This window comes from Periplaneta americana, chromosome 9, assembly GCF_040183065.1.
Source record: "Periplaneta americana isolate PAMFEO1 chromosome 9, P.americana_PAMFEO1_priV1, whole genome shotgun sequence".
Classification (NCBI taxonomy): Eukaryota; Metazoa; Arthropoda; class Insecta; order Blattodea; family Blattidae; genus Periplaneta; species Periplaneta americana.
The window spans coordinates 115,372,630-115,393,305 of NC_091125.1; the positions used below are offsets into that span (position 1 = coordinate 115,372,630).

The 20,676-nt window shown below is 37.4% G+C and overlaps 1 protein-coding gene across 13 annotated transcripts in view; it reads left to right on the forward strand.

Annotated features, from left to right (window-relative positions):
- LOC138706401 (tensin-3-like) overlaps positions 1-20,676 on the forward strand; it is an 812,914-nt gene that overhangs the window by 664,897 nt on the left and 127,341 nt on the right. For all 13 annotated transcript variants that reach the window (XM_069835653.1, XM_069835657.1, XM_069835661.1 and 10 more), the window contains one exon: positions 18,146-19,316. In XM_069835653.1, the coding sequence (XP_069691754.1) occupies positions 18,146-19,316 (1,171 nt within the window). The remainder of the gene's footprint in view (positions 1-18,145; positions 19,317-20,676) is intronic.

Below are 20,676 nucleotides of genomic sequence, written 5' to 3' on the forward strand. Positions count from 1 at the left end.
TTTTGAAATTTTTGTTTGTATGTCTGTCTGTCTGTCTGTCTGTCTGTCTGTCTGTCTGTCTGTATGTTACCTTTTCACGCGATAATAGCTGAACGGATTTCGATGAAAATTGGAATATAAATTAAGTTCGTTGTAACTTAGATTTTAGGCTATATGGCATTCAAAATACATTATTTAAAAGGGCGGTTATAAGGGGGCCTGAATTAAATAAATCGAAATATCTCGCTTATTATTGATTTTTGTGAAAAAGTTGCATAACAAAAGTTTCTTTACAAATAATTTGCGATACGTTTTATTTCTTGAAAAAAATTGATAGGACTGATATTTAATGAGATAAATGAGTTTTAAAATTAAAATAACTGCCATCTAAGGCCGTGTAATTAATTAAAAAACAAACGACTTCGTCTATAAGGGGCCTTGGACAGTAACAATCGAAAGCTATGAAAGATAGCCTACAGAGAATGTTGCTGTGTTTGTATGAAGTAATATCGGAAGCTAAATTAACCGATTTGTATAATTAATTATTATTTCACCATTGGAAAGTGTAGTTTCTCTAGATGGACATAATGCTGTAATGTTATTACAGTAACTTCTGATATAATATAATATAATATAATATAATATAATATAATATAATATAATATAATATATAATATAATATAATATGTAATATTACATAATATAATTTAAATTATTTGAAGGGTTCAGAACCATAGTGGGCCAAGCGCCATTTACTGAATACGTAGAAAACAATGGTTAAAATTAAGTTATTACCATAATTCAATGGAAACCTATAACAAGTAAAATAAAATATACACATTAAATCTAAATGATGTCAATCTTCATTAAACTATGGTTGCATGTAATAAAAATTAAGAAACATGTTAAAGGAATTGTCATTGCACCAAATGAGTGTCTCTGGACCAAAATGATCGCATTTTAATTATTTGGATGCAATTTAAATTAAGTAACATATTAAACGATTTATCCTTCTATCAAACACGAATGTTCCCTGGATCAAATGTCCTATTTTAAGTATGTAATTATTTTATATATATATATATATATATATATATATATATATATATATATATATATATATTTCTAACGGGTGCAGCGGAGCGCACGGGTACGGCTAGTTGTAATAATATAATCATTTAAATGTAGGCTTTGTTATAGCGAATTGTCGCCATTTATAAATACAGGCCTAATTTTTTTTATGTTTTGTCTTCGGACAAAATTACTGGTAAGTTATGTATTACAAGAAATGGCACTTTTAATACTAACACGTTCATTTAATTTAATAAAGAGTCAATTACATTTCTTATAGAACTTTAATAGAAAAGCATACCTACTAATTGGTGTACAATTGAATAAACATAGTCGCATTTTTCGATAAGACGCCATGTCTGTTTACCGAAGTTGACATTGAAATTAATACATTACACTCATTTAGATGCCTACGTTAAAATGAAATTTGCTCTACAAAACGAGACACTCGGGTGTGTGATTATATATTCGAGATTGTGCGAATGTTAGTCATCCAGGAGAAATGTACCAGTATAGTTCGCGCAAGGAACGATTACCGAAAAGGAATGGTGGCGTTGCTGTCTGTTTTGATGAATGTATGTAGGCACGTCGAGGGACGGGAGGTGGGGGCTGATGGAAGTACTGTCTCTTCCAAGAAGATGAACAGATGAGGACATCGCTGTAGAAATAAAGAACGTAGCAAGAGAAAAATTTGAAGGCAATTAAACGCGCAACGCAAGACACGTATTCACATGCAATGGAACAAACTAAAGTCGTAATGTAACTATCACAACGCAAGACTGATTGTATCGATGTCGTTACTCTTCCGACTGTACTCTTGAATATCATTCAAGCTATGTCGTGACCTTTCCTGTCGCCCTTTCTTCCTTATCGCATTGTTTCATTCGCATCCCTTCCGTCGGTATTGCCTGCTTGCGAGACCTATACATTACTCGACAAAAACTAACGATTAGTAGAACCTCGACGATAAACGAATTTAATAGTTTTAAATAGCGAACAACGGTTAGTACAAATGACGATAGTCGAAGACGACGCAAATTGAAGTACCACTGTGTGCCTGTTTATATCGTACAGACTGATTATTTAGTCCTGACAGCTCAGCGACGCGAAAGAGGGGAAGTAATAGGAATAGTGGGGAGAGTTCCGAAGTAGAGATAAGGGCGAGCGGTAGGTAAAGGAATGCAGTACAGCTTAACTATACTGGAAACACAACGCAATACCGCATGAGTGACATCCGATCTCTGATTGCAGGCAACAGCAGACTAATCTGAACATCTCTTGGCGTAACTTAATGGACTCGCCTGACCCAGGCGCAGATTGCCGGCAACTGTCAGGACTAAATAATCGTACTGTAACTCAGGCCTTCCCGACTTTTATTAGCTTGTCGAGATAAATTAAATTACGTTGCACGTAAGTCCCTTCGGTATATCATTGTTTGAGCGTGGATATATTACTTCACGTATTCGGGTTCAATCATAGACGATGACAGGTGATACTTCGTTGTAAGAAAGGCCGCAGGGTGAGATTTATTTTCCGACGTTCTCCCATTTATCTCAACTTTAGAAATTTCAACGACGATGATGATAACTTGGATGGTTAATTTTTGTTTCTTTTTAGGCAATTTAACTTTGTCAAAATTTGACCTTCTTTCCTCTTCCAAAAAATTTCAACAGTTTACACTATTAAAAAAACATGTTGCGGGACTCCTGTACCGTGAAATCAGCACGACGTTGAACTTCCATTGTATTTTAAATTGAGACAGAAGGTATTGCAGACAAGTTGTTGGAAGTTTGGTGCTTTCTGTACGGACACCTGAGTATGCGTTCTCTGTACATGTTTATCACTTCGCCCACATGGAATCACAATTCTTGGATCTGCTGTCTTTAGCGTAGGAAGATATGTCGGGGAGTTCGAATAAAAAAAGCGTGCTGTAAGGGAACAGGATTTTTCAAATAACTTGTCCGTACAATAATAGAATGCTCCGAATGCAGAGTCCACCACCTGCACCGGAGAAAGGGCGTTGACCGTTACTCAGCCTATGTCCTAAAATGAAGACATTAATTAAAGTTTGTATTTCACGATTGATCCACTACCTAACGGACATGCGACAGTTCTCTTTTGTTTTTTATGCCCTTCTATACAAGGCATACTCGGTGAACTTTTAATGGCGTAATAAAACACGTTGGGTTTCTGGAATAATTTATGGTACCGATACTAGACGACCTCGGATATGTCAACTAGTGAGGAAAATGGTAATTATTTTCCATGTTTTTTGCTGTAGTAACGAGATAGGCATTTGTTCCAAGAACCATAATTTAACACTGAGCATCTTTATGTGTTTGGGAAAAGAAAGTTCACCGATACAAGGTTGATTAGGCTCAAGTTGATTCATGATTAATTCTTATAGTTAAGTTGTCGCCTTTCTGTGGATAATGATTTTACATTACCATTTCGTAACTTTTGAATTACAAGATTGGCAGTTAATTCTTCAGTTTCCTTTTAAATGTTTAAGTTAGGGGTTAGGGGAGAGTTGGGTAGTATTGGACATCGGGTAATATCGGACAGTGATGTTTCTTTCATTTACCACTAGATGATAGTACAGTGATGTTTCTTTCATCTACCACCAGATGGTGGTAGCAGTGTTCAGATGTCGCATACAGAAACGTAACCATGCCACTTAGGTACTAACAATTGGTGGAAGATGAAAGAAACACCACTGTCCGATATTACCCGATGTCCGAGACTACCCAACTCTCCCCTATACAGAAAACACAGTATGTAGTGGGAACTCGTGGAGCCTAGTCACAGGGGAGGGGTCAATTACGAGAAATCAAAATGTAAAAAACGTAGGAATTGTAAAGTGGTAAATCGAAAAGCAAAAGAAGAATAAAGAAGTGCTTTAAATCATTTCAGCAATGAGACGCCCAAAGTCTTTATACACCAACCGCAACTATGCATTATGTTCTGGAATTTTTTCGCTATCACTAGAATGAGAAGTGAGTAGTGACAGAAGAAACACTCGTAGAAAATTTGACCAATAGTTTCTGTCACCGTAAGTTTTAACGCAATTTTTCTGGTTTGGAAACAATGAAATGGTAATCTGGAGTTCATGGAACAATTTTGAAATAAAGATACCATATTTACGCGTATATTGGCCGCACGCATGTATAAGCCGCACCCCAATTTAGAGACAAATTTTGGAAGAAAACAAATACTTACATTCTTGTAAAGGGGCTAAGATAAAAATTGAGAAATTTGACAACGATTTAAATGACAGAGGTCATGTCGCCCAAATAAAAGGATCGCGCGGAACGATTAGGGCTTGCAAATTGTGTGACATACATGTGTGTATGTATTTGTTAACACTACAATTGGGTATACACCCGGTGGCAGTGATATATAATATACAATAATTACAATTACGTGAAATAAAATAAAATAAACGTAAATGAAATAAAATAAAATAAACGTAAATCTATAAATAGTAGATGCAATAAACCTAGGACTATAAATAAAAACTATTCTATAATAACGCCTACGATAAGCAAAAGTAAATCTAACTTATAAGTACTTCTATTTCACCGAACTATTACCAATTTAAGTAATTACATATCACCTTAATTAATTACATACCAACTTAATTACATATCTTAATTAATTACATATCACCTTAATTTATTTACATATCAACTAAATTACATATCATCTTAATTAATTACATATCAACTTAATTAATTATATATCAACTCAATTAATTACATGACACAACTTAAATAATTACACTGCACCTCCAATTAAATTTTCAGTCTAATCTTCTCAACCTTTCCTTAAATGTATTGATTTTAAGAGGACCACCCTGAAAGATATCCGCAGGTAAGCTGTTCCAGTCCAGTCCAGAGAGAATTGAAGTGAAATAACAGAATCCTTTAATTATCTCGAGTATAGACCGTACCCTAATGCTTGAATCAATAATGTAGTAAAAATAATTGAGGCCTATACACGCGAAAATACGGTAATTGAAAACTAAGTACTCGTAAGTATCTGATGAAGAACTTCATTATTCATCACAGATCCCACGTCAGTATTTTGCAAGAATCAAGTCCCGCCCCGGGTTAGTATTCAGCTATTACTTCGGCTTCCTGGACAACGTCCATGCTTCGTTATCAATGTCATTATCATCTCGTGTTCGAATAACTTCTGCAAATGTATATGATATTAAATAATTACCTGTTACCTTTTAGTGCTGAAGCTATGAAAGTATGGAACTTCTACGTTCTTACCGTGGTTTTATCATGTGTAATTTTTAATTGGTTTATTTTACGACGCTTTATCAATTGCGATGGTTATCTAGCATATGCGTGATATGAAGGTGATAATGACAGAGAAGTGAGTCCAGAATCCAGTGCCGAAAGTTACCCAGCATTTGCTGTTATTGAGGGAAAACCTCGGAAAGAACTTCAACCAGATAACTTGTCCAAACCAGGATTTAAACCCGGACCAGCTCGTTTCACGGTCAGACATGCTAATCACCACTCCACAGCGAAAAAATTTAAATACGTGAAAATAAACCGACTCTATTATGAATAAAACTATATGATTGTTCTATAAACTTACTTTTTAACGAAGTTAGAGGACTTTCAAATCTTTCATAACTTTTTAATAACTCTAGATAGCTGCGAAAATCTTGAAATAGCACCGTTGTGTCATAGTGGTTTTCTTTGTGCTTCGTATAAGGAGAAATTACATATTTTAAGATAATTCAGTAATTTTTCTCTCATTATTGTCTTTCCCTCTTATCACAGTATCAACTTAATCTATCACTGTCTACATTGTTACTCCTTCCTTTAGACATGCATCCTGATAGTGCTGTATTTTCAAAATTGTCTCATAATAATCTCTTTCTATTATCTAACATTATTGAAAATATGTTAACATTTTATGTATTTTAGCTTTATTGTGCTACATGGTTTGTATTTCAGTGTTTAATTAATAGTTCATAGTATTTTGTTGTTTAATTCGTAAATAACTCTTGTATACATGTAACTCTTATCTAAATCACATTGTTGAATTCTTTGTAAGTTCAAACATAATACTTTTTGCTGGTTGAGTAGAAGAGAAGGCCTTACGGCCTTAACTCTGCCAGCTAAAATAAATTATTATTATTATTATTATTATTATTATTATTATTATTATTATTATTATTATTATTATTATTATAACATGTCTTAACCGCTGAATAGGCTTTGCGGTTGAAAGCCGTCGTAAGACTTACTTGTGAAACACAGTTTTCTTTTCTCAATCGTACTATCAGGGACTGGAATACTTTACCTGCAGAGTTACTAAAGCCTTTACCAGTAACCAAAAATGTATTTAAAAATAGGTTTGCCGTGATAGGCTTGAGAACCATATTAGCGCTACGAATACAACAGAGGGGAAATTTTCCTAGGATGCGAATGACATGTCCCTGGAAACGGAACCTGAAAATAGTCCCGAAATGTTAGAAACTAAAAATAAAGCTCTGTTTAAACATCCAAGAACTACAACACAGTCTTTAGTGAACCTTGGAGGTCCTAATAGGGAGCGAGCAGCTATAGTGAACAGGTGCGCAGTTGCGAAATGGTAAGAATGAAAGGTTATGCGTAATAGGGGTTATGTTCTTTTGTAAACGGTGGGTGTGTGTTTTCTTTCTGCTTCCAATTGTGCCTCAAATATGGACACGAGTTACGCAAGCCTGAGCCAAGGCGCGACTTCCAGTTCTAATTAAGAAGCCGGGAAATTGACCTCGTGTTTGTCAGAGCAACGAATCTTTTATTTTTTGCCTATCTCAACCCCCAACAGGAAAGATTGGCTTAAAATATCTCCTGTGTTCTCATTAGACGAGCATCAATCATGGCTTTCACCATCACCTCATTATGAGAATCACAGTGATGATAAACTAACTGCAAAAGGAAGGAGAAAAAGAAAAAAAAACAAGCAATGTTTGAGGCTACTTTCCTAGCAGAGCCGAGTTTCAATTTTTTTTTTTTTTTTTTGCGAAAAAATTGAAGTTTGTACATGTTCCTTAGCTTCGTTCATTTCCCTATGCATCAATCGATGGTCTTACACAATCCTGACCATAGAGAATTCCGCAACTTGTTTATAGTATTTTGTACTATTGATTGCTAGACAGATTACTAGTTCAGGATGAAGGGTGATGTGAAAGGAATATGATTACCACAAATCATGTCCACCACTGTGGAGTAACAGCGAGCGTTCTTGGCCGTGAAACGAGCGGGCCTGGTTGGGACAAATTACCTGGTTAGGGTTTTTTCCTGAGATTTTTCGACGTTAGACCTCGGATTCATTTCGCCTTCATTAATATAATTTCATTAATCATCTCAATAGATCACAGGTTACCAGGAGGATATGGCGGATGTGGTTCCAGGATCCAGAGCAGTGTACATTGGAGAGTACCGCATTCTTTTGATCCGACAAATGCCGACGCGGCGGCCATATTTACTCCTGCAGAGACTCAGTACACCGCAAGACTTGCGTAGGAACACAGATTTCTAGTGTGATATTCCATCGTTATCATGAAGAATGCCGTGTTGTTGTGCAGTTAATCAATGTGTAATCAATTGCTGTTGTACTGAATTAGCATTACAGCTTATTGTCTATGCGGATGACATGATTATATTAGGAGAAAATACACATACTATTAGGGAAAACGCGGGAACTTTACTGAAGCAAGTAAAGCGATAGGTTTGGAAGTAAATCCCGAAAAGACTAAGTATATGATTATGTCTCGTGACCAGAATTATATGAAATGGAAATATAAAAATTAGAAATTTATCCTTCAAAGAGGTAGAAAAATTAATATATCTTGGAGCAACAGTAACAAATATAAATAACACTCGGGAGAAAATTAAACGCAGAATAAATATGGGAAATGCTTGTTATTATTCGGCTGAGAAGATTTCGTCATCTGGTCTGCTATCAAAAAATCTGAAAATTAGAATTTATAAAACAGTTATATTACCGGTTGTTCTGTATGGTTGGTGAAACTTGAACTCTCACTTCGAGAGAGGAACAGAGATTAAGAGTGTTTGAGAATAAGGTTCTTAGGAAAAATATTTGGAGCTAAGAGGGATGAAGTTACAGGAGAATGGAGAAAGTTACACAACGCAGACCTGCACGCATTGTATTCTTCACCTGACATAATTAGGAACATTAAATCCAGACGTTTGAGATGAGCAGGGCATGTAGCACGTATGGGCGAATCCAGAAATCTATATAGAGTATTGTTGGGAAGCCGGAGGGAAAAAGACCTTGCGGAGTCGAGACGTAGATGGGAGGATAATATTAAAGTGGATTTGAGGGAGGTGGGATATGATGATAGATACTGGATTAATCTTGCTCAAGACAGGGACCGATGATGAGCTTATGTGAATGGCATTGAAACTCCGGGTTCCTTAAAAACCATAAGTATAATGACGTAATATTTATAATTGAAAATATCAAGGTGGAGAAAAGCGGACGTTGGAAACTATTCCAAACTGGTATAATGCTGGTAATAAAAACAGTTCTTGATTTTCAAGAAATTGTCTTAATAAAGGGAACTTCAAATATCTAATGCTAGATAGATGCACTCAGGATGCGTTAGAAAATTTATTTTGTACTCTCCATTCCTTAAATCCAATCCCGGATGCAATAGAATTCAAAAACTGGATTACGATTCATCAGTTTTTTCTAAAAAAAAAAAAAAAAAAAAAAAACGAAGCTTGAAAATTACGCAGTTTGCGATTCTGAACAATTAGTTGAGTTTCTAGGTACAGATGTAAGTAAACCCGAAACAGAAAGGTCTAGTGAAGATGAATGTGAACAAAAGAAATTGTCTACACCTGTGCAGTAACGGTCAGCGCGTCTGGCTGCGAAACCAGGTGTCCCGGGTTCGATTACCGGTCGGGGCAAGTTACCTGGTTGAGGTTTTTTCCAGGGTTTTCCCTCAACCCAATATGAGCAAATGCTGGGTAACTTTCGGTGCTGGACCCCGGACTCATTTCACCGGCATTATCACCTTCATCTCATTCAGACGCTAAATAACCTAAGATGTTGATAAAGCGTCGTAAAATAACCTACTAAAAAAAAACAAAAGAAATTGATATAGGCTAAATTTTAATTTAACTGAAAATGGAAATATTGACTTGAGTGAACACCAAGCTCTTTACTATTTGTTGGGATCAGGTTTGTTCAAAATAAAACAAAATAAGTTATATAATATTTGTGAAAACTCTATTTCATATCTAATAACAGATAACAGGGATGAATATATAAATTTGGTTAGCATATTAGTGACTCTCAAGTCGTACATGGAAACGTCACGTATACCCTTGTAAATTCGTGTTTGATATAATTCTAAATGCAGAAAAATGTGAAACGTTGGTAGAAAATATATTGACACTAAAGGATGTGAATTTTTATTCATTAACACTTCAACTCATACGTTCCCAATTCGTTATAATATATTTGAAAAAATCTTATCATTAGTTTAGGACTAGAATATATTTATTGTTAAGAAAATTATCTGTTATAGCAAATGCACAACAATTTGCTAAATGTGGCGGTCGAAATGTTGGTGTGAGAATTGCAGTAGAAAATTGCTGATGTTATCCCTATTGAAATGGACATAATATAAATAATAAAATGTTATCTCTCATGAGTCATTTCACTATGACAATAATATTTATTAATTCTTGTCTCCTATGTTCAATAAACTACAACAACATGTATGATATCGCCTTTAATCACCATCGTTCTAGCATTATTGCTTACGCTTCTGTGCCCAGCAAGGAGTAAATATGGCTGCCGCCGTCGAGAATGCGGTACTCTCTAATATACACTGCTCTGCCAGGATCTGCCTATAGGCGGCATCTGTCTGCGGAAGCTGCACATATCCAGCGAAGCCGTATGGGCTTTTCTGCGGACTGCTGGCAACCGGAGAGTGTAAGCTTCCTCGGACAGATGGCGCCTTGATGGGTCGTGACATTGACGGCGACATGTTCTTCTTGTTAAGGATTTAGCAGATTCAGGCACATGAATTGCGAACAGATGCCATCGATCTGAGGAAGTTGCAGAACAACATCACAGGAAGGCGGAGGATCAGGTCTCCAATCAGGACTGGATGCTGTAGCTGAATCAATTCGGTGACACCATACAGTGAATCATGCGCTTGAAGAGCGATGATAGTGATGCGATGATAGTGATAGTGGTCACATAACTGGATAAGAAGAATTTAACGAAAAGACAGCAGTAATAATAGTATTTTTTCTTTAATTCACTTCTTCTAGGCTACATTTTTCTTCCAATCTCACTATCTCTTTATCTCTTACGATTTTTCCTATCACTCAACACGAGTTATTGCAGTCCCGGTCGGGTTCTTTGGTTCAGATCTACTTTATGTACTCCAATATTGCTCACCTCCAAATTTTATTTTTATTTTGTGTTTTGCGTTTTTATGAACAATGTATGAAAATACGATAGGACTTAATTTAGAGGTTTAGATCTGAAATACTAAAGTAGTTGGCCTATTTGAAATCTATAAGGCCCTAGCAGTTCATTTTGTTGTTTAGATCTTATTTGTGTACTGAAATCAATAAGTATTATAGTTAAACAAGGGTTGGCTTAGAATGGAACTGGATAGGACAGGATAACATGGTATGGGACAGGATACGATACAATAGGATAGATTAGGAAAGTAGAGATGTAATGAAAGGGGATGTGGTATAGAACTGAATACGAAGAAAAGAACTAACAGATGGTAAGGCAGTGGCATATTGGAATTTTTTAATGTTGAAGGTCTAAAACAAATAATAAGTTTATGTTATTTCTTGGTAACACCGTTTCCTGAGAAATGTCGTATTCAAAGAGATCCTTTAGAAGGCCGCCTACGGTTTCCCTTGACTTTAAATGAAGTGGGAGTTTGAAATATGACTCAAATTTTTTGTCTTCGTCCGTGATGTCATATTTCCCCATGCTTTCCAGGAAACGCAACGTTTAAATGCTGAAAACAAAACCTCACGGTGATAATACGTTAGGAAATACACGTTTGTGTTATGGCGCTCATTTCACTGAGAACTGGAAATCCAATGCATTTGCAGCAGTGAAAGTCTCTCGCGTAATTTTGTGTTGAAAGTACAGCTACGTAGCTGGCCGGCCTTGCGACTAGGCCACGACTTCGAGGTGGATTCTCCGTTATTTTGTATGGAATGTCCAGTGCTGAGTGTTTAGGCGCTGTTCTTTTTTCTTTTTTCCATCTCCTGATTGCCGGTCGCAATGTAGCAACATCTAGGATTCCTGAAATTCTCTGGGAAGGGAAATGTTAAATTACTGCGGGATGGACTTCTCTATCCCAGCCACTCCCCAATACTAATTGAATCAAATGTAGTACGCAATTACAATACATTTATTTATTTATTTATTTATTTATTTATTTATTTATTTATTTATTTATTTAATCTGACAGGATAGCACATATAAGTACAAAAAAGGAATACAGACGCTGGTGAAAATAATACAAATTAAATTAAAGCCCTATAGAGGGTCAACAGGGTCAAAAGAACACTATAGAGCTCTCATCGAGCTAATACAAGAAAAAAAAGAAAGAAAAACACAGATAGCAATGATGATAGTAATAACTAATAATACAGACGCTGGTGAAAATAATACAAATTAAATTAAAGCCCTATAGGGGGTCAACAGGGTCAAAAGAATACTATAGAGCTCTCATCGAGCTAATACAAGAAAAAAAAAAAGAAAACACAGATAGCAATGATGATAGTAATAACTGATAACACAGACGCTGGTGAAAATAATACAAATTAAATTAAAGCCCTATAGAGGGTCAACAGGGTCAAAAGAATACTATAGAGCTCTCATCGAGCTAATACAAGAAAAAAAAAAGAAAGAAAAACAGAGATAGCAATGATGATAGTAATAATAATAATAATAATAATAATAATAATAATAATAATAATAATAATAATAAAAATAATAAATACATTACATATTAATTGTCAATTTCACAACAGCATAGTTACTATATTTATTATATGTAAAGGGTTAAGTCGAAGTTGCGCAACCTGACAGATATTCAACAAGCAATTCCATGAGCTAGAATGTGATTTTTTAATTTAAATTTGAATTTTGATACTGTCCGACAGTCTCTGACATGGTCAGGGAGAGAATTCCAGAGGCGTGGAATCGATATACTGAAAGATGATGAGTAGAAGGATGTTCTGTGCAGAGAAATAGAGAGAAGGTAGCCTACATGTTCCGGGTTCGAGGTAGTGAAAGGTAAACAAAACGAGATGCTAGGTAAGAGGGTGTGGAGGTGTGGATGATTTTAAATAGTAATAAGAGGGAGTTGAAGAATCTTCTTTCTTTAAATGGATTCCAAGACAACAATTCTTGTGACGGTGTTACATGATCGAATTTTCTAATGTTACAAACGAAACGAACGTAGATATTGTGAACACGCTGTAGTCTATGGGCAAGATCAGTATTTAGATTCATGAATAGAGAATCGCAATAATCGAAGTGGGGCATCACTAAAGTTTGAATCAGGTTATTTTTAAGGCTGAGAGGTAAAACGTTTGTTAAGTGTCTGAGGGAATGAATTATGGAAAAGGTTTTCTTACGTATGTAGGTCACTTAACTTTGAAAATTCAAATTTGAATATAAATATACCCCTAAATTTTTTACTGTCTTACTATATGTAATTGTGGTGTATTATTGTTGTTTTCAACATGCGTTTAATAATGTAGTAAATAAACATGGTTAATAGTGGCATGATATTTCGAAATACTAGTACGCATTAAGAGAAGATTGTGTAGTGGCGGATTTCTAGTGGTGATGGCTTACAAAACGAAAGTTGCCGGTTTCTATTTTTGTGTTGCACCTCGTCTGTTCTGAGTGTCCCTGGTTTGTATCCTTTGAGTCCGTTATCAAGAAACAGCAGTGATAGAGTGCGTCTGGTTTGAGGGAAGAATCTCTTTCGAAGTTTGACCTCATGACATAAAACTAAGACCTTAAGGGGAATTCATACATTAGTGGTGTTGCAGATTGTAAACCTTTCACAAAATTTTAAATATCTCACAGAGAATTCAGTGGGTCTTTCTCATTTTTTGTACATAAATAAGTGTTATTTGGCATCAACAAATGTATAATTATCTTATTAGTTTATTATTTCTATTTACACAATTTAAAGGAAGTAATTTCCTGCTATTTTTAAAACTAAAAACATGATATCTCTTGAACTAATTGTCCAAATTGTTTCACACTTTCAGGAAATATGTAGCCATTCAAACTGTAGAGGGTGAACTGCTTTCATAGAGATTTAAGCATAATCTTATAAATGTTAAGTAAATAATGTAAATAAAATTACTTTTTCTCATGACAAAATAAAAAATGTAGTTCATAAACTTTTTAACTCAGAAAGAGGACTGTAGTCTATCCTCTAAGACTGCATTTCTAGAATCAGAAATAAAAAAGAAACTTAGAATCCGACAAGTGCTTGGGGAGAAGCCCAAATATAACTTATTTGTGCACAAGAAATGAGAAAGATCCATTGAATTATCTCCGACAAACAAACATTCTGATGGGTGCAGATAAAAAAGTTAATTTTTTTTTCTTCCACCGTATTAATAATGCCAAATAAAAGAGCTTATACAAATTTTAGCCACTCGACTGCAATTACGAGGCTGTCCAGAAAGTGATTTTCCCTTGTGCTGTTTACAGAAAAAGGCACAATTGCATGGAAAGATTTATTGAAACATTTACAGCAATTGTTGCTCTATTTGTCAACATATCCCCCACTGGAATTGAGAAATTTGTCATACCGTGGGATCAATTTTTGTATCTTTATGTCGTAGAAGTGAGCCGCCTGGGATCGGAACCAGCATTTGACAGCCGTTTGCACATCTCTGTCGATCTCATGATATGACAAATGTCTCAATTCCGGTGGGGAATATGGGAATATGTTAAAAATAGCTCAGCAATTGCTGTTTCTGTTGCAATAAATTGTTCCAATGAAATTGTGTTTTGTTTCTATTAACGGTCCCTGGCGAACTTATTTTACGGCCCTCGTAATTGCGGTCGTGTGGCCAAAATTTGTATAAGCACTTCTTTAGGCATCATTAACATGGTAAAAGATAAAAATAGCTTTATTATCTGCCCCCATCTGTTTGCTTGTGAGATATTTAAAATGCGCAGCACCGCTACTGAATGATTCCTCTTAATATTTTTTACAGAACTCGTTATTTCTTCTTTTCTCTTATCTGTCGTCTATAACATGTTTCCAATCACTGCAGGCGTGTTTATTTAAGTGTTTAACTTGTTACATCATAGATATTTGCATTTAGTTCTAAACTTTTTCTTATATCATGCAGACAAAAGTACAGCTGTTACGTAATGTCACTTATTAGGAAAACAGTCGAAGATGGTTTGTTTTTAAACTAATGCACTTGGTATACTGTACATAGAAGACAAAGTGACATAACACAGTAGTTGCATAAACAGTTGATTCAGTCAAGAGGTTTATTTTCTTCTTTTAATTGTTTTCTGTAAATATCTTTGGTAGCTTAGTTCCTTCAGCATAATTATAATCCTTCCAGCATTAATACGTATTTAATCTGTATGACGTTTGATATTTAGCGACAACATCCAGCACCGAGTCGGTTGGATCACTAATGCAATTTTCTTATAATTTTGCGGACTCTTATAGGGCCTCTATTTATATTAGCCTACATTATAATCATTCGTCCTCGGTAATCTTGCACTGTGATATTATGTACGCGAGTTCAAACCTGGCCGAAGACGATGGATTTCAGAAGACGATAAAATCCTCTGCATGACTTGCTCCGGAAAAGAAGTAAAGCTGTTGGCCTCGTGTTCGTAGGTGTACGACATGTAAAAGAACCCCAGCCTTGTTAGAAGCCCATTTCTCGCCCACGTTGCAATTGAAATCTTCGTTACGTAATAAATATTTACGATTGAAGTGTTAAAAATGACATTTTATTTTGTGAGCAGGGATGTTTGCAAAACGAAGTCGCAGTCGAATAAAGCAACCCTAGGAACAAAATAAAATAATTTTAATATGTGTATCATACTCTAGTTTTTAGACAGCCGTTCTTTAGCTTTACACGGCATTCTTCCTTGTTCGTATAGTGACAATTTCCACTATCTCTCCACTGCTGTAGTAATAATAATAATAACAATAATAATAATAATAATAATAATAATAATAATAATAATAATAAATTTGTTTAATCTGGCAGAGCTAAAGCCAACAGGGCTTCTCTTCCGTCCAGCCAAATTGTAATTGAATACAATAGCTTTATCTATTATAGTAATATTTACAATAATTTCTAAAACATATTACAATAATATAGCAGTGAGTATTCCTCGTCATTGTAATAGTCAAACTTTATCATGCTGAAAGCTAGCGGTGGTATAGGCCTATACTAGCGTCGTGCATTACAGGCGCTGTGTTCGGTTCAAGTTTGTCGAGTACGGCGAAGTTCGATATTCGCCGATGTTCGCTCTGCAGGAGGAGGCCTCTCGTGTTTGTTCCACCTTGTTCCACACTCGTTGTCCTCCACTCCCACCCCTTCATGTTTTAACCGCTTAAGGATTTTAGCACAGATCTTGCGATTAGTTTTTCTTATGAAATAAGACGAAGTTTCTAAAGTCTTGGTTGCCTATCTCATGTTAGAATGTTACAGGACACTGAGCATTCGACTGCAGACTGAGGGTTTCTTAGTTCAAACCCCGGTGTCCCCTAATTTGTTTTATAATTTAATTCAGACTCTTAAATCAATAAAATAGCTATTGAAGCAAATTATTTAATTTGTGTACATTTCTAAAATAAGAACAGTATTTTTTTTAATTTGGCCTGCCATTCTTTGAATCGCTTTATTGATCGATTGCGATCGTTGCCTTGTGACAACTGATGGGAAACAATTGATAGTCGGCGAAAACTGTTGAAGGTCAGTGTTAAAAGTAATTTTCGCACGCTAACATAATATACAAAATATAATCAATTTTTATCACGCTTGCCTGATGTTAAAAGATTTACATTGTAGGAATGGCTGTCTAAATTTAAAAAAATATATATTTAATATGTTCCCTTATGTTTAGCTAGTCCGGTCGTTTTGCGCTTCATTGTATTCAAGGATCGCTGGTTCAAGAAAATGGATTTCAAAGGACGACGAAATCCAGAGCTTAGTTTTTTTTTTTTCGGGAGGAAAGAATTACGGCATGCAAAAGAACTCTGTTCCTAATAAAAAAAATGTCAGGCAAAATTATCCGGTCATTTCTCGCCTACATCAAAATCCGGACGTAACACAGTGGGCCCATATCAGTAGCCTAAACGCGTGGGTTTGTCACACTATATACCCGTAATCCAACCATCCATGCCTGGCTAGCACAGAAAATTGGTACAGGTAACTTGACCCAACAGGATAGACGCTGCTTCAGTCCTTATCCAATATTACTTCTATTATGGAACCTGTAGCTAAGTAGTTTCGAAGCGGAAGTACCGAATCGTAACACACTGTTGAAATCTACTAGCTGAAGTACTAGCTAAATTGAAAATGAAATCCAAAGTTCCTCTAATTTTACCCCTTTGTAGCCATGTTCCGTACATAAATGTGACCAGCCTAAATGGCATTGATTATGACCCATTCAAAGGTGATGAGAAAACTGCTGATAGGTCAGAAGAAAGAGATCCCGCACGTTTCACATAATTTGAATAGAATTTAATGTCAGAGGTGCATAAACTATTGCAGTACCGTAATTGAATGCAGTAATGCGAATAATTCGCTTTGCTGTTGACGCGTTTTGTGAACCATTGAACTGAAATGAGTGCTTGATTGATAAGATGAGACCTTGAGCAGCGCTCTGGAGGGCAAGGTATGTGTATACCGCGTATTTTCTGCACTCGGTCGGTAAGACACGGAGAAAACATTGGGAACAGAGGGGGGAAGGTAGTCTTGCGCATTCATTGCCGGCTGGTGCCATGAACAAGTTGCCTTGTAAGGAGATTGAGTACCCAGCCTCCTGCGAGACCGAACGCCCTCCCCACTCCCCCCTGTGACGTCAGGACCTCGGCCTACACGCCGGTCATACCAGCCGTAGTGGACTTTTAAAATTATTCCATTTCAGTCCGGTTAGGTATCCTTACCGCCTGAACGTGTCATGCTTGTATGTTAAAATAATTGACTCTGAATGCTGGTAAGTCGGAGAGATCCTTATTGGATTTGTGTGTGGGTATTGTTAACTGGTGGCCTCGCATCTTATAGTCGTCGGTAAAGCAGCTCTCTGTGCCCATTTGCTTTGGAAAAGTAAATTCGGAATTGTCTCTCTTCCATCAGTCAGGTGCCGACCTCATTGTAAATTCCTAAGTAATAAAAAAAAAAAATGTTTTGTGTTCATAGGTGTGAACACGCTGCAAGTAAAAATATTGAAGCCAATGAAATATTGCATTGAATGTGGAATTCTATCTCTTCGCGTTCAGTTTGTTTACAAACATGTATTTCAAATTGCTTTGAACATGATTCTCGTTGCGGCTTCAACGCACGGCTGCATTCGTGGGTAATCTACATTGGGATGCTGTTAATGTATTTTGAACTCTTTTGCCACTTTAAATTAAAACTGTGTACGGTTCCTTTCATTAGCAACAGGATTTGGTGTTGTCCAAAATTTTTCGCAGTTCCCCGGCACCCACGATCTCTTTAATTTACAATGTGGTATGTTGACATAATTTTTTTGCATATAGTAGTAATGTATGTTTTTACCATTGTATATTGTCATTATGTTCTTTTTGTGTTAGTAACGGATCAGCTTTATTTAACAGTTTGTCGCAGTTTTTCTACGAGCTCTTAATTTACCTGTCTAATGTAACTGAAAGTAACACGTGCATTATTTCAGTTTGTTTATAATGCTTTAGAGAAGGCGTTTTCTCTTAAGACCGATGCAGATGTATTTGACTATTACTACGGGTGATTGATGCTGTGGTATACAGTTGAGGTTATTGTGGTAGTTTTGTCTCGGTTTTCAGGAGGGGAAGAGGAGGCAGAGGTGAGCCACACGTACGGGCCCCTGGACGGATCTCTGTACGCGACCATCTCGAAGAAGCAACAGCAGCAACAACAGCAGCTGCAGCAACAGCAACAGCAGCAGCGCCAGCAACTGCAGTCGTCGCCGGTGCGGGCCCCGCAGCAGGAGCTGGCGGGGGGCAGTCCGCACACGATCTCCATGGACTCCGGCATCTCGTCGGCCGGCAACGGGCTCCTGCTCCACAAGCAGCACCTGCACCACAGCAACAGCAACAACACGTCGAATGCCTCTTCGACGTCGCCGCCGCCGCCTCTGACCTCTCTGAACGGGCACGGCGGCTCGCTGCTGCAGCCGTCGCCCTCCACGTCGACGGTGACGCCGCTGTCGCCTCAGGACCACCACCGGGCTCTGGACGAGCTCCTCAACGACATGCTGCTGACGGTGGAGAACATCCCGGACCTGCCGCCGTCGACCACTTCCCCTTATGGCAGTCGCAGCTTCACCACCACCATGACCACGACGAGGCACGTTGCGACTCTAGATGACCTTCAGCCACCTCATCCATTCCAGCATCACTACAGCTCGCCCTCTGTTGCAACTTGTGACGTCATCAACCTACCATCGACAGCTCGCTCGGCTTCCAGTTGCGGCAACATTCCGCCAGCCAAACAGTTGAACAACGGCTACGGGGCTAACGACACGAGCGCTCCTGGCGGCGGCGGTGATCGTGCAAATGTGACAAACACTTCGACGGTTCTGGACGATCTCGTGGACGTGAACTATATCGACGACACGGAGACGGACGACAACATCCCGTACCACGCGCGGCAGGACAGCCGGCCCTTCACGTATGGTGCTATCCCCACGTCCCCTCAGCAGCAGCAACAGCAGCAGCAGGCGTCGTCCTCCAGCATGCTGCAGATGCACTCAGGGCTGGCCAGTCCGAGCCTCGTGCGCAAGGCGAGCTTCAGAAGCGGCGCTGGCACGCCCAAGGGCTCTCCCGTGTCGTCCACGACGACGCTGAGGCAGTCGCCCCTCATATCGTCGGCACAGCCGTCGCCGCCGGAGGAGTTCGTCGACGGCGACCTCTCCAGCATGTCGCCCACGAGGGATTATCGCTACAACAACGGCGCCTCCAGCACGTCGCCGCGCTCCCCGGAGTTCCACGACGAGTAAGTACCGTACTACCTGCTGCCTTTATTATTTTCGACATGCACACGCGGACAGATCGGTTGTCAAATATTTTCGAATTAAAAGTTTGTGTAGTTGCCATCAAATATCAACCCAAGTACGAGATTCCAAGTGGTGACATTGCTGAGTAGTTTTATTGCCGTGATAAGGAGGGAATAATCTTACACACAAGTACGATTAATCAGTCTAGAAAAGACTAGTACAAAATGCTTCCATTGCATTTTTTTTTTTAGATCTGACCATTATTTTACAGTCTTTCTCGCTTACCCTCCAACAATTACCCATACAGTTTCCGCTCTAATGGAATTTAGTGTTTTGTCTAGGATTCTTTTTGAGTTACCGGTATATTTTTCTGCCTATCGGAATTTAGTATATTTTTCTGTCTATCGGAATTTAGTGTTATGTCTCGGACTCTTTTCTAGTTACATTTTTTTTTTTTTTAGAAATATTGAATGTCTCCTAATTTTATTGTAGGTATGTCCATTATTTGAAATTCCTTTTTACGTCTACGATAAAATAATTGCATATATTCATAGCACGCCGATCGTTATGCGAGAAAGCCACTGCCATAGGTTCGAAATCCGCCTTTTGACATTGATGTATACTTTATATTGTCTTACGTGAAGGCCCATTGTCGTACATGCCCTATATTATTATGGGCTTCCTTGCTAATATGTAAAGGCCTACATACAGTGTCGGATGGAAAGGAGCCGAACTAGTGCTCAGTGAAACCGACGATTGTAAAAGAATTATTGTTATCATCATGATTATCATCACAGTAAAACTTGCCAAGAGCAGACACTTTCCGGAAATTAAAAGAGTGGTCCTATCGAGAAGTGGCTGTTATTGGGAAAATTAGAATTACTTAATGTATTTTGAAAGTGCTGTATCTATACTAGGCCCTACATGAATCATATGAGACACGTGATATTATTTAAGTGACTAAGTTTAGGAAACGTTTTTTTATTATTTTATTTATTACTACTCGATGATCTAAGTAGGCCTATGCCATGAGTTATTTGTTAATTTATTTCTTCCTAAAATTCTAAAATATACCTATATCATTGACCTATTAACAGGCTGTTACTTCTACATATCAGTACTCCTTCTTTAATTAAACCTAAAGTGAAGACAAGATACTTTTCTACATTAAAAACAGAGATTTGTCTTTTTGACATTACTCGAATACATGTTTCCAAGTACATTTCTACATCAGATATGATCAGTGTTCATAATTCTGATGTCACAGTCTCTAAATAAAAGCCCTTTTCAAATTTCATACCTTCACTTCTTTGTCACAATATTGTAAGGACTGTATTTCTTACCCGTCGCTGTCATCCA